This window comes from Geotrypetes seraphini, chromosome 8 (genome assembly GCF_902459505.1).
Source record: "Geotrypetes seraphini chromosome 8, aGeoSer1.1, whole genome shotgun sequence".
Classification (NCBI taxonomy): domain Eukaryota; kingdom Metazoa; phylum Chordata; class Amphibia; order Gymnophiona; family Dermophiidae; genus Geotrypetes; species Geotrypetes seraphini.
In genome coordinates, this window is record NC_047091.1 from 124059999 (window position 1) to 124075242 (window position 15244).

Here is a 15244-nt window from a genome sequence, read left to right on the forward strand (position 1 = left end):
AAAATTTATTTGGCTTGGAAAAAACCCCAGAATTGCTCTAGTATCTTTACAAAGACCAATTGAGGAGGGAGGGGTAAATTTTCCAAATTTTTATAGGTACCATCAAGCCTATATTATGCGTCATGGTATGTATTGGATCCTCCCAGAACCCATTGAACATATACCAGATTGGTTCTGGTTAGAATGGAGATTAATGTTTCCTTTACATCTGAGTCATGTGATAAGTATTCAAATGCCAAGGTTATATAAAGATCATAAAATATTAATGGATACTTGGAAAACTATAAGATATATAAGTAATCTAACTCCTATTCCAATAACTAAATCAACGACTCAAACAATATGGCTTAACCCAAAGATCAAAGTTGGCGGTTTTAAAATTATCTGGAAACATTGGATGATGGCTGGAATTCGTATTTTAGAAGATGTAATAAATAAAGGTAAACTGCTTGAGTTTTCACAATTGCAAAATAAATTTGGTTTAAATAAATCACAATATTTCAGATGGTTGCAATTAAAGCAGGCCATTCAGACAGGGTTCTCTGAATGGAAAAATCTTAATAATTATCATAGTATGGAATTCTTATGTTTTCAGATAGATTCCATGGGACACCAGGCCGCAATGTGGTATAAATTAATATCTGGATTTATACATAAAAAAAAAAAAAATGGTCTTAGAGATATTTGGAGCATTGAGATTAAGCATCAAATTAATGCATCTCAATGGCCACGACTTTGGTCTTGGAGGATAAGATGTACAATGTCAGCATCTATGAGACAAACTTGGTTTTTTATTTTACATAGAGCTCTATGGACCCCTACACGTTTACATAGAATTGATAGCTCTAAGTCTAATAGATGCTGGCATTGTCATCTAGAAGCAGGGACATTAGATCATCTTTTATTCTATTGTCCATTCATATTAACATTTTGGAAATCAATTTGGCCCCAAATAAATAGGATGTTAGAAAATCCAGTAGCCTTGACATATGATACAATTCTATTTGGTACTACAATGAGAGCCCATAGTCAAATCTCATCAAATAACAACAAACTTTTATTTATAATGACTGGAATAGCAATACAGCAAATTACACGTAATTGGAAAAATTGGGACAGATTGAACTATAATTTCTGGTGGAACTCAGTTTGCCATATATATAAGATGGAACATGCATTTGCAACACAAAAAGGATATATGAATAAATTCAAGAAGATTTGGGGACCATTAACAGAATATTGCAATATTTGAATTTCAATTTCCCATGATAAGAAAATAGTATAAAGAAGGAGGGGGGGAGGGGTTAAGGGGAGGGAATTATTCTCTTTATCATATATTATAAATAAAATATTATAATAGATGATATTCTTACATGAAAATAACGTAATAAAGGGAGGGGGAAAAGGTTCATATTTAAATAATAATAGATAAAATCATTACAATATATATATTGTATAACTTTATAAGAAAAATAATTACAATTATATGATATATAAAACCATAAGAAAAATAAGACAAGAAATGTTATATATAAAATATATTATAAAAATATCAAGTGTATTGTTAAGATAATTGTATGAAAATTTATGACACTTGTTGTTAAATGGAAAAAAAATTCAATAAAAAAAACTTAATAAAAAAAAAAACGTTGAACTTCATCTACCATCTCGTCGCCCATTCCTCCTAGTTTGTTCAAGTCCCTTTGCAATTCTTCGTAGTACTCTTTAGTCCGAGCTCCACTAAATAGTTTGGTGTCGTCTGCAAATTTTATTATCTCACACTTTGTCCCTGCTTCTAGATCATTTATGAATATATTAAATAGCAGCGGCCCGAGCACCGAGCCCTGCGGTAGAGAATGACACGGGGAAAAAATCTGTCCCCATCACTGCACCGTCCCTGGCCCACCATCCTCTGCACCGCCCTGTCACCGCCGTTCCCTTCACTGCCCTGTCACCGCCACTGCCATCCCATTCACCGCCCCGTCACCGTCCCCGCAGCATCCATATAAGCCTTAGTACTGCAATATTTAGCTTATTCCTTTCTTATAAATCAAAGTTCTGGCTACTGAACTAGAGAAAGAGATGTTCAGCTGGCAGGGCTTTGTTTATAAATTTTTATCAACACAACTAATATACTACTTTATCCTAAAGCAAAAAAATAAATAAATAAATATAATTTTTTTTCTACCTTTGTTGTCTGGTTTCTGCTTTCCACATCTTCTCATTCAATTCCTTCCATCCACTGTGTGTCTTCTCTCTGCGTCTTCCATTTGCTGTTACTGTGCCTCTCCCTTCACCCCCTCCCACAATTGGTCTAGCACCCATCTTCTTCCCTCCGCTCCCCCATAGTCTGGCATCTGTCTTCTTCCCTTCCAGCGTCTTCTCCCCACTCTGCCTTCCACATTTTCCTTCAGGGTCTGTTCCTCTCTACCCTCTTTCAATATCTGTTCTATTACTTTCCACCACCACCCTTCCCTCCCTCCTTTACCATCTGTTCCTTTCTACCACCCTTCTTTCATATCTTCTATCAGTCCCCCCACCATCACTAGCAGTCTCTCTTCTCCCTTACCATGAGCAAATAGAACTTCTGAAAATTGTATTGCTGAGGCATTATTTCTAATGCCTCAGCATTAGACATCAATTTTATAATTCTTACTGTCTGCTCTGATTTCATTCACAATTTGGTTTGTGTTGTGGCTGAGGATTCCATGAGGCATTTAACCTTTTCCTGTCTCTTGAACTGTGATTTCAAGTTGATTCCTTCAATAATGGAGTCTCATGGCAGTAGCAGTTTTCTCTTTTGGGCTCTTTTGAAATTGTTTAAGGGATTTCTTGTACATTTGGTGCTGGTCTTCTTTGATGAGGTCACTTCAGAATCTATTTCCAAGGAATATAAACTTTTTCCCTTTCACTCCCTCCTTCCTTGTGTGGGCCGGGAACACGCGGTCCCCGCAGCCCCTACCCACACGCCGGCTCGATCGTTTAACCAGCTTCCTCTCTCCACCTCACCTTAGTTTGCCGGCTTTCTTTTTCGGCGACCGGCACGCTTTCAAAGAGCCGCGCACGTGCGGCTGCTCAAAGTTCAATCTTCTGCTCTGCTGCAACTTCCTGTTTCCGGTTGGGTCAGAGCAGAAGATTGAATACTTAGCAGCCGCGCATGCGCGGCTCTTTTGAAAGCGTTCCAGTCGCCGAAAAAGAAAGCCGGCAAACTAAGGTGAGGTGGAGAGAGGAAGCTGGTTAAACGATCGAGCTGGTGTGCGGGTGGGGGCTTCAGGGACCGCACGATCCTTTATGCCTCACTGTGGTGACAAGACCATTCACCGCTCCACGGGGCGGTGATGGCCTTGTCTCCGTCCCCGCAGAGGCTGCTAATTTTCATTTCCCGTTTTTGGCGGGTTACCCGCGGCTATAAGCGGTAGCCGCGGGTAAACCGCCACCATGTCATTCTCTAACCTGAGTACGCCTACATTTTGCCTACCATATGTCCGGTAGTTTGTCTGGAACAGTTTATGGTATGGCATAGTATGGGATATAGTATTAGTTAGGCCTATTTTTAATAGTAACTCTCAAGCAACCAGAAACTACATTTATCCGGCATCTATCAATCCCCATGGGTACTGGTTAACTGAGAGTCTACTGCAGGGGTGCCCACACTTTTTGGGCTTACAAGCTACTTTTAAAATGACCAAGTCAAAATGATCTAACAACAATAAAATTTAAAAAAACACAAAGCACACTGTACACAGAGAAAATGTTAATTATCATTTGTATTCCGAGGTTTTTTTCAAAGAGATCAAGGCTGATGACTTTATGCAATGTCACCTCAGTAAGCACAGTTACTTACCGTAACAGGTGTTATCCAGGGACAGCAGGCAGATATTCTTGACTGATGGGTGACGGCCCCGACGGAGCCCCGGTACGGACAATTTTAGAGTGATTGCACTCTAAGAACTTGAAAAGTTCTAGCAGGCCGCACCGCGCACGCGCGAGTGCCTTCCCGCCCGACAGAGGCGCGCGGTCCTCCAGTTAGTATAAGCCAGCTAAGAAGCCAACCCGGGGAGGTGGGTGGGACGCAAGAATATCTGCCTGCTGTCCCTGGATAACACCTGTTACGGTAAGTAACTGTGCTTTATCCCAGGACAAGCAGGCAGCATATTCTTGACTGATGGGTGACCTCAAAGCTAACAAAAAGAGGGATGGAGGGAAGGTTGGCCATTAGGAAAACAAATTTTGCAAAACAGATTGGCCGAAGTGTCCATCCCGTCTGGAGAACTTATCCAGACAATAATGAGATGTAAAAGTATGAACTGAGGACCAAGTAGCAGCTTTGCAGATTTCCTCAATAGGCGTGGAACGGAGGAAAGCTACAGATGCTGCCATAGCTCGAACTCTATGAGCCGTGACAGAACCTTCCAGTGCCAGTCCGGACTGAGCATAACAAAAAGAAATGCACGCTGCAAGCCAACTTGACAACGTACGTTTAGAAACAGGACGTCCCAATTGATTCGGATCAAAGGACAGAAAGAGTTGGGGAGATGATCTGTGAGGCTTAGTACGCTCTAAATAGTAAGCTAGAGCCCGCTTACAGTCCAAAGTATGAAGAGCCTGTTCTCCAGAATGAGAGTGAGGTTTCGGAAAGAAGACAGGCAGAACAATGGATTGGTTGAGATGGAATTCCGAGACAACCTTAGGGAGAAACTTTGGATGTGTACGCAGAACCACCTTGTCATGATGAAAGACTGTAAAAGGTGGATCAGCAACTAGTACATGGAGCTCACTGACCCTCCTGGCAGAGGTAAGAGCAATAAGGAAAAGTACCTTCCAAGTGAGAAACTTGAAAGGAGCGGTAGCCAAAGGTTCAAATGGAGGCTTCATTAAGGCGGAAAGAACCACATTGAGATCCCAGATTACAGGAGGGGCTCTGAGAGGTGGTTTTACATTGAAAAGACCCCGCATGAATCTGGACACCAAGGGATGAGCCGAGAGAAGTTTTCCATGAACTGGCTCATGAAAAGCAGCAATAGCACTGAGGTGGACTCTGATGGAAGTAGACTTGAGTCCAGAGTCAGACAAAGAAAGTAGATAATCCAACAAAGTCTCTACTGCAAGGGAAGTGGGATCATGGTGATGAAGAAGACACCAGGAAGAAAACCGAGTCCACTTCTGATGGTAACATTGCAGAGTGGACGGTTTCCTGGAGGCATCCAGAATGGAACGAACGGGCTGAGACAAAGAAGTATCATGAGAAGTCAGCCCGAGAGAAACCAAGCTGTCAGGTGCAGAGATGGAAGGTTGGGATGCAGAAGGGTCTCCTGATGTTGCGTAAGCAGAGAAGGAAACAGCGGAAGAAGAAAAGGCTCCCTGGCACTGAGTTGAAGTAGAAGGGAGAACCAATGTTGCCTGGGCCACCGTGGAGCAATCAGAATCATGGTGGCTCCTTCCCTCTTGAGCTTGAACAAGGTTCGTAACATGAGAGGCAGAGGAGGGAAAGCGTACAGGAACAGATTGGACCAATCGAGGAGAAATGCATCCGCTGTCAGATGGTGAGGAGTGTAGAGTCTGGAGCAGAATAGGGGCAGCTGGTGATTGTGAGGAGCTGCAAAGAGGTCTATCTGAGGAGTGCCCCATTGAGCGAAGATGGACTGTAGAGTTAAAGGATCGAGTGTCCACTCGTGAGGCTGGAGAATTCTGCTGAGCTTGTCCGCTAAAGAATTCTGTTCTCCCTGAATGTAGATAGCTTTCAGGAATAGTTGATGATCTGTGGCCCAAGCCCAAATCTTCTGGGCTTCCTGGCACAAGAGGCGAGAGCCTGTCCCACCCTGCTTGTTGATGTAGTACATCGCAACTTGATTGTCTGTGCACAGCAGGAGGACCTGGGGAAAGAGAAGATGTTGGAAGGCCTTGAGGGCATAAAACATCGCTTTGAGTTCCAGGAAATTGATGTGATGCTTCATTTCCTGGGCTGTCCAAAGTCCTTGAGTTTGGAATTCGTTCAAATGAGCTCCCCAGGCATAAGGGGAGGCGTCGGTGGTGATGACAAGTTGATGAGGAGGTAGATGGAACAGAAGACCTCTGGAGAGATTTGAGGATATCAACCACCATTGTAGAGACTGACGAAGAGATGATGTCACAGATATGTGTCGTGAGCAAGGATCCATCGCTTGGGACCACTGGGTAGCTAGGGTCCATTGAGGAGTGCGCAGGTGAAGACGTGCGAAGGGTGTGACATGAACTGTGGAGGCCATGTGACCCAAGAGTATCATCATTTGCTTGGCAGAGATGGAACGTTGAGGAAGCACCTGCTGACATAGATATTGAAGGGTCTGAAGACGGTTGGAAGGCAGGAACGCTCTCATGAGGACTGTGTCCAAGACCGCTCCAATGAATTGAAGTCTCTGAGTGGGGATGAGATGAGATTTGGGTAGATTGATCTCGAACCCCAGAAGTTGGAGAAACAGGATGGTTTGGTTGGTGGCCAGGAGTACTGTCTGAGATGAATTGGCCTTTATCAACCAATCGTCCAGGTAAGGAAAGACCTGAAGGTGGTGAGAGCGTAGAAAGGCAGCCACCACAATCAGACATTTGGTGAACTCTCTTGGAGAGGAGGCAAGGCCGAAGGGCAGTACCTTGTATTGGTAATGACAGTGATTGATCATGAAACGGAGGTACTGTCTGGAGGTCAGATTGACCGGTATGCGAGTGTATGCCTCTTTGAGATCGAGGGAGCATAGCCAGTCGTCTTGATTGAGAAGAGGGTAAAGAGTGGCTAAAGAAAGCATCTTGAATTTTTCTTTGACTAAGCATTTGTTGAGATCGCGAAGATCTAGAATTGGCCTGAGATCTCCTGTTTTTTTGGGAACTAGAAAGTAACGGGAGTAGAATCCCTGTCTCTTTTGATCTAGAGGAACTTCCTCTATGGCGTTCAAAAGGAGGAGGGATTGAACCTCCTGGAGAAGGAGGGAAGACTAAGGAGTGTTCAAAGCAGACTCTTTTAGCAGACTTTGGGCAGGAAGGGTCTGAAAGTTGAGAGAGTAGCCGTGGCGGATGATGTTGAGGACCCATTGGTCCGAAGTGATAACTTCCCACCGGCTGAGGAAAAAAGTGAGACGGCCACCTATAGGTTGAGGTAGGTGGGTAGATGTTTGGACGCTGGCTATGCCCTGGAGAATCAAGTCAAAAGGGCTGCGTAGATTTTTGCTGTGGAGGTGGCTTCACAGGTTGCTGTTGCGGTGGACTAGGAGTCTGTCGTTGTTGCTGACGTTGACGCCTAGGTTGCTGGGGAGCTGATGGCAATGTACGAGCCACATAACGGCGTTGATAGGCCAACTGCTGTCTGAAAGGCCGTGCTGGTGGAGCCTTCTTTTTTGTTTTGAGCAGAGTATCCCAACGAGTCTCATGGGCGGAGAGTTTCTGAGTGGTCGAGTCCATTGATTCCCCAAAGAGCTCATCCCCCAAGCATGGGGCATTAGCCAACCGATCTTGATGGTTGACATCAAGTTCGGATACTCTAAGCCAGGCAAGGCGGCGCATGGCCACAGACATGGCCGTGGCTCTAGTGGTAAGTTCAAATGTGTCATAAATTGATCTTACCATAAATTTACGGAGTTGGAAAAGAGAAGACAAGCAGTGGTGGAAAGCCTGTCGTTTCCGCTCAGGAAGGTACTTTTCAAAGGAAGCCATGGTGGTAAGGAGATGCTTAAGATAAAAAGAAAAGTGAAAAGCATAATTACCAGATCTATTAGCTAACATTGCATTCTGGTATAGTCTCTTACCGAATTTGTCCATGGCTTTGCCCTCTCTGCCAGGAGGGACAGAAGCATATACACTAGCTCCGGCGGACTTCTTAAGTGTAGATTCCACAAGCAGAGATTCATGTGGAAGCTGTGGCTTATCGAATCCAGGAATAGGGATTACTTCATATAAAGAATCTAATTTACGGGGAGCTCCTGGGATGGTCAAAGGAGTCTCTAGGTTCTTATAGAAAGTTTCCCTCAAGATGTCATGAAGAGGGAGTTTCAAAAATTCCTTTGGAGGCTGATCGAAGTCAAGGGCATCAAGAAAGGCCTTGGATTTTTTAGACTCAGCCTCCAAAGGAATGGAAAGAAATTCACACATGTCCTTCAGGAAGGAAGTGAAAGACGTAGAATCATGTTTGGAGGATGGATCAGGAACAGCAGGATCATCCTCATCCGAGGAACACTCACCCTCAGAAAGAAAAGGCTCTTCGGAGTCACCCCACAGATCAGGGTCCCTAATATGGGAGCTATGGTCTCGAGACTCCGGAGTTGAGAGTTCTAGGTGTCGGGATTTACGTGCCGACTTACCAGATCGCATAGACACCGGGAGATGTTACCGCCTGTAACGGTGCCGAAGTCTGCACGGATTGATGCTGGGCCCTCGGTTCCGGTGCGAGGACTGGCATCGATATCGATGAGGCAGAGTGGACCGGTACCGAAGCAGTGGACGCAGACAATAGAGGCTGCTCCACTGCCGGTACCGGTGGCTCAGACCGGACCGGGACCGGAAGGCTCGGTGCCAACAGAGCAGGAAGGAGTTGCTGTAACTGCTCCTTGAGCTGCACCTTTAGGACGGCTGTGATGCGCTCATCCAAAGAAGACACCGGTACCGCCTTTTTCTTTTGCGGTACCTGCGGTGCCGCTCGACGCCCCGGAGATGAGGAGCCCGAGGTCGAGGGACTCACCTCGATAGGGGCGGAGCGCTTCCGCGGGCGCCTCACGGTCGGTAGGACTGGGCTCTCTGCAATCGAGACCGGAGGACGCTCCAGCGGGGAAGGCTTCTTAGCCGGCTTACCTGGGTGTTGCGACGCCGACGCGGTATCGCGCGGTGTCGACGAAGTGGGTGCCGACTGAGATGGGGCCGATACTGGTGTCGATGCCGCAGGATCGGACATATCGGCACCGAAAAGCAAGCGATGTTGTATCTGGCGATTTTTTAAGGTACGTTTTTTTAACGTGGCACAGCGGGTGCAAGTGGAAGCCTGATGCTCAGGACCTAGGCACTGTAAGCACCAGTTGTGCGGGTCCGTGAGGGATATAGGCCGTGCACACCGCTGGCACTTTTTAAAACCTGGCTGGGGGGGCATGAAAGTAAAGACGGCTTCTGCCAAATCGAAGGCCGAGGCCTCGATGGTGGCAGCAGGCCCTGCCAGGGCAAAACTGAAATGAAGAAAAAAAAATAACGAAAAAATACTCAGTTTTTTTTTTTTTTTTAAGAAAAAAGAAAAGAAAGAAAGGAAAAAATTTTCCCCAAAAAGGTTTCGCGAGCGGGAAGGCGAATAAGAAAAGTTTTCAACAGCCGTTGAAAAATGCGACTTCTTAGCTCCGCGGAAACTAAGAAACTGGAGGACCGCGCGCCTCTGTCGGGCGGGAAGGCACTCGCGCGGTGCGCGGTGCGGCCTGCTAGAACTTTCCAAGTTCTTAGAGTGCAATCACTCTAAAATTGTCCGTACCGGGGCTCCGTCGGTGCCGTCACCCATCAGTCAAGAATATGCTGCCTGCTTGTCCTGGGATAAACAACTATACAAAAATAGACAAATATACCCCCTCCCTTTTTACTAAAGCGCGATAGTGGTTTTTAGCGCAGGGAGCTGCACTGAATGCCCTGTGCTGCTCACGATGCTCATAGGCTCCCTGCACTAAAAACCGCTATTGTAGTTTATTAAAAGGGGGCCAAAGTGCAAAATATACACAGCAGATATAAATTCTCAAAACGGCCACATTTTGATCACTAAATTGAAAATAAAATCATTTTTCCTACCTTTGTTGTCTGGTCATTATTCAAATCATTTTGATCCCAGGCTCTGGTTGTCGTCCGATAACTTGCTTGCCAGGGTCTTCCTTCCCATTTGTTGTTTTTTCTTTCTCCGTGCTAACCATCCATCTTCCATCTCTGTCCTCCCCTTCCGTTTCCCTCCCCTTCCCCGGAAGTCTGGCATCTTTCCTTTTTTTCATCTCCATCCACAGATCCACCTTTTCTCAACTACCCTTTCATCCAGCATCTCTCCCTCCTTCCCCAGGGTCCACCATCTCTCCCTTTCTTTTCCCAACTACCTTCCTATCCAGTATTTCTATCCCCGCTCCACACCATCCCTTGTGTCCAACTTCTTCCCTTTCTGTTCCTTCCCTCCCTAAAAGCACAGTTACTTACCTTAACAGGTGTTATCCAGAGACAGCAGGCAGATATTCTCTACATGTGGGTGACATCACGGAGCCCCCCCAGCGGACGTTTTCGCAAGACTTGCTCGAAGACCTTCAGGCTTGCGATTGCGCGTGTGCCCCTCCCGCCCTGCCTAGGGCATGCGTCTCCTCAGCAGGTCCTCAGTTCAAATAGCAAGCAAAAAAGCCAACCACGGGGAGGTGGGTGGGTTGTGAGAATATCTGCCTGCTGTCCCTGGATAACACCTGTTACGGTAAGTAACTGTGCTTTATCCCAGGACATGCAGGCAGCATATTCTCTACATGTGGGTGACGTCCAAGCTAACCAGAAAGGGATGGAGGGAGAGTTGGCAATTTAGGAGAATAGATGTTGCAAAACTGACTGGCCAAAGTGGCCGTCACGCCTGGAGAAAGCATCCAGACAGTAGTGAGAAGTGAACGTATGAACCGAGGACCAAGTGGCAGCCTTACAGATTTCCTCGATGGGAGTGGAGCGGAGGAAAGCAACAGACGCCGCCATCGCCCTGACCTTGTGGCCTGTGACTCGACCTGGCAGAGAAAAACTGGTCCCTGGCCTGGACCCCGGAAAAGTCACCAGCGACTCAGGGGAGAAAGACTCGCTCGAGGGAATCCGACGAGTCTTACGGGTAAGGCCCTCGAGAGACCAGCTAAGGCTGGTAAGACCGCGACTGGGTCGAGACTGAAGTCAAAGGCATCAAAGTAGGGACTAGTTGGCTTACCACTGAGGAAAACTGTGTGGTAATAATAGCCTTAAGCATTTCCTAGAACATAGGCACCGAGACCAAAGGTAGATGGGTCGGAGGTGCAGCAGTGCGCTGCTTCGGGGGCGACCTCGAGGAAGAGTATTCCCTACATGAGGAGGCACGCTTAGATTGATGTCTCGAAGACGCCGAGGAGGCGGCGCTGACATGAGACTCCGAGGTAGGCTTTTTCACTGGCATACCTGAGGAGGGAAGAGGAGTCTTACCCGAGGCCGGAGTAGTAGGAGGGGCCGAAAATTAAAGACGCGAGCACAGCGACTCAACAGAAACTAATCAAATAAGCCGCGGTGCAAAAGGGACAACAAGATCGAGCGAAGCAAGGGAGCAGTGCTTCTAGCTCCGCAGAAAACAGAGAACTGATGACCCGCTGAGGAGATGCATGCCCTAGGCCGGGCGGGAGGGGTACGCGCACATGCGCGGGCCAATTGTAAGCCTGAAGGTCTTTGACCAAGTCTGCTTGCGAAAACGTCTGCTAGGGGGCTCCGTCGGTGACGTCACCCACATGTAGAGAATATGCTGCCTGCTTGTCCTGGGATAATCCCATTGTCCACCATCTCTCTCTCCTCTGTTTTTAGACCCATTATTTCTTCCCCCCAAAGTCCGGCATATGCACGTCTCTTTGAACCCCCCCTTCCCTCCCTCTGTGTACTTCTACACCAGAGCCCTCCTCCCCCGAAGGCCTGTCCCCCCCCGAAGGCCTGCACCATCCCCCTTAAAGGCCTGCACTCCACCCCTGAAGGCCTGCACTCCACCTCCCACCCCTTAAGGCCTGCCTGCCCCCCCGAAGGCCTGCACCCCACTCCTGAAGGCTTGCCTGTCCCTCCCTCAAAAGACTGCACCACCACCCCTGAAGGCCTGTCCCCCCCAAAGGACTACCCCTCCTGCCCCCCAGAAAGGCCTGTGTGTTCCTCCCTGATCTCCCGCACATCCATTTACCTAATTCCAGCAGGGAGCAGCCTGCAGAGAGGATCGGCGGTACTTTAGCGATCCTTGCAGGTTGCCATAGGTCTCAGGAGCTGTCTTCCCTCTGCCGCGGTCCCGCCCCTCCTCTGAGTCAAAGGCAGGATCGCAGCAGAGGGAAGACAGCTCCTGCGGCCTATGGCAACCTGCAAGAATCGCTAAAGTATCAGCGATCTTCTCTGCAGGCTGCTCCCTTCTGGAATTAGATAAAGGGATTCGCAGGAGGCCAGGAAGAAAGCCGGACACCACAGCACTTCCCGACTGACCCTCCCCCCTTGCCTTCTAAAGCAGGAGTGGCGGTGGCCGGTCATCAAGAAGCAGCGCTGCCGATCCTGCTTTAGGGGGCGAGGGGGGAGGGTCAATCACTGAATTGGGAGGCTGATTTTTTTAGGGGGGTTTAAATCGTATCGATTCACCCAATATGAATCAAGTTGAATCGAGCAGCACTAAGTCCTCGGCTCTTACCACAACAGGTGCTTCTATCTCCTGTAATAGGGCGCTAAGCTCCATCCCCCGCTGACCTTCTAACCCCGCCCTGCCAGCACTCTGATTGGCCGGCGTTCTTCAAGAGGCGGATTAATTGGACGCCGGTCAGGAGGGGAAAAAAAGAGAAGGGAAACCGCATGGCTCCGCGATCAACTGGGGTTGCCTGAGCGATCAACCGGTCAATTGCGATCAACGTATTGGGCACCCCTGGTCTACTGTATATCTAAATATCTATATTACATATACATTCCAGGGGTCGGCAACCTTTTTAAAGCAAAGAGACAATTTATCCTAAAAATTAAACCCGAGATTTACAAAGAACCGCAATGGGTAGAGAAGGGAAATATTCAAGGTCTCTCACTCTCTCCTCCCTCCCCAAGGTCTAGCTTCTCTTCCCTCTTTCTTCCCTTCAACTCCAAACAGGTCTCTGCACCACTTTTCCCTCCCCTACCTATCCCCCTCCCCCCAATCCATAGCCAAGGTTTATTCTCCAGGCCCCGACCCTTTAATCTCCCTCCCAACTCCACACAATGCCCCTTCCCCCCAGTCCTACCAAGGTACCTGGTGTTCCAGCGGGGTCTTCGTGGTAGGCCTGCAGCCCTCTCGCTCCTGCCTCCACATGGCTGCCATGACCAGTCACGGCTACTCACTGCATTTCCAGTAGTACCGTGAGCTGCCATGAGCGTTCACATCAGCCATTTTAGAAGGCAGCAGCAAGGAGGAAGTAGTGAGAGGGCTGTATTCCTGCCACAAAGACTCCTACCCCCCCCCCCCACTGGACCACCAGGTACCTCAGTTGGGCCTGGGGGGGGGGGAATTGTGGTGTTGGGAGGGAGATTAAAGGGTCAGGGCCTGGAGAACTACAACCACATGGCAGATGAGCCACAGGTTGATGACCCCTGATATATAAATAATGCTTTACCTTTATATATCTTTGTGAAATAATCTACAAACTGAACATTTACACTTGGATGTCAATTTTCTGCCTAGAAGACATATGCAAAAATTGTGCTTTTAAGTCCCCAAATTAACAAAACCAGGACATTTTATCAGAAGTAAAAAAAAATGAAATATCACGTCTTTTTGAAAATTTTCAATCTGTCAAACATTTAGTGGCCATGGGAAAGAATCCTTGAGAAATCCAAAATTCCATTTCCCAATATTGACTCTTCTTTCACCAAAATCAATTCCCTGAAAGCAAAATGCTAATTTGTTTCTGACATGCCCCTGCTGGAGCAACTTCCTAAGTGCAATCCACACAATCAGCAGCTAAACCAGGTCAAGGACTGGGACTCTGGAGCTGCTGCTGAGCTTGAATTCAATTCAAGGGCTAAGCTAAGAGTTGAATTACCAGCCCAAAAGACAAGGGCACTCAACATAAGCAGAAATGACAGAGACAACAGGATAAAATACAGTCATTCTCAGAATAGCAAGTGGTACCAGTATGCAGCTTCCCAGAATTCTCACAAAGTATACATTATATAATATAGTTAAAAATAAACCCCAAGTGAAACATTCCATAAGCTTAGTTCTGCACATTCAAGTGGAATAACACAGCAACCACATTAGTTTACCCAAGGATTATAGAGAAAACAATTGCTCCCAAGCAGAAAGAGAAATCAAGCCATGAAATAGACCAGGGTACTGTACCTGCAGAAAGCCTCCGTTTCTTGGTGCAAAGTTGTTGGATGAGTTCCCTGCTGCATAGTTTGTGTCGCAAAAGGCATTAGAGTACAAATCTGCATTATTAAAATATTGCCTGCAAAAAAAAAAAAAAAAAAAGAGAGAGACAGAGAGAGATGACATTTCCTGCCTAACTGAACCCACTAGTACATGTCCCCCTGAACTGCGGCACATGCAACTGTATTCACTTCCCCATTCAGCCATTTCTAGCTTCTCTCCAAAGCAAAAGGAAAGCTCCCTAACTCAGAGGAAGATTCTCAAAAGTTTAATACCATTGCTAAACTGCTTTCTAGTGGTTTAGCCTGTACGCAGTTTAGCGGCGGATTTTCAAAGCAGATTATCTCTGTCTTTAGTGAGGTTTCTAGCAGTCTCCGACACTGACATGCAAATGGGTTCTTCAACATTGAAATGAGCCTTCTGGTGGATACTTAAAAAATGCTGAGCCATTTTTAAAAAGCAGCATCGGCTTTTGGCGACTAAAAAAAGCAACTGGTCTAGGGGTGCCGGTCAGTGTCAGAGACTGCTAGAAAACCCATCTGTGTTGTGATACAGAAGGAAAGATGCCCATTCTCTCTGCTGCATCACAGCACACCTTCCCTAACATCCTGGCCGCAAACCCTGGCAGCAGGAGAGATGCCCACTCTCTCCTGCTGCACTAAAAAAAAAAAAAAAATCCTGCCCAAACAGACCTGAACACCCCTGCGGCAGCAGGAAAGATGCTCACTCTCTCCTGCTGCACTAAATAAAAAAATTATGAAAAAAAATTTTGCCAGGCCTGACCCAAATGTGCACCCATTCTCTCCTGCTGCACTAAACTACCTGCCCTGACTAGTAGTGACCCCCCTCTCCCTTACCTGAACACGGAGATGGACATCCTCACTGCTGCTGCTGCGTCATCTAAACTGGGTATTCCCCTCCCCAGTGCATCTTGGGATGCACCGGGAAGGGACCAGAGTGGCCTAGGGTGTTTAAGTTCCCTTCTTTGTGAGGGGCCTTAAAAAACTTGGGCCAATCAGAGCCTCAGGCCTCTCTCCGGATGCATCAGGAAGGCTCCTAGGGCTCTGATTGGCCCAGATGCCTACGACCCCGCCTAAGGGGTGTCCGGGCCAATCAAAGCTCTAGGAGCCTTCTTGATGCATCTGGGGAGGGGTCTGAGGT

The 15244-nt window shown here is 47.2% G+C and overlaps 1 protein-coding gene across 2 annotated transcripts in view; it reads right to left on the reverse strand.

Annotated features, from left to right (window-relative positions):
* SBNO2 (strawberry notch homolog 2) overlaps positions 1–15244 on the reverse strand; it is a 209644-nt gene that overhangs the window by 125802 nt on the left and 68598 nt on the right. For both annotated transcript variants that reach the window (XM_033956721.1, XM_033956720.1), the window contains exon 4: positions 14054–14162. In XM_033956721.1, coding sequence (XP_033812612.1) covers positions 14054–14162 — 109 coding nt within the window. The remainder of the gene's footprint in view (positions 1–14053; positions 14163–15244) is intronic.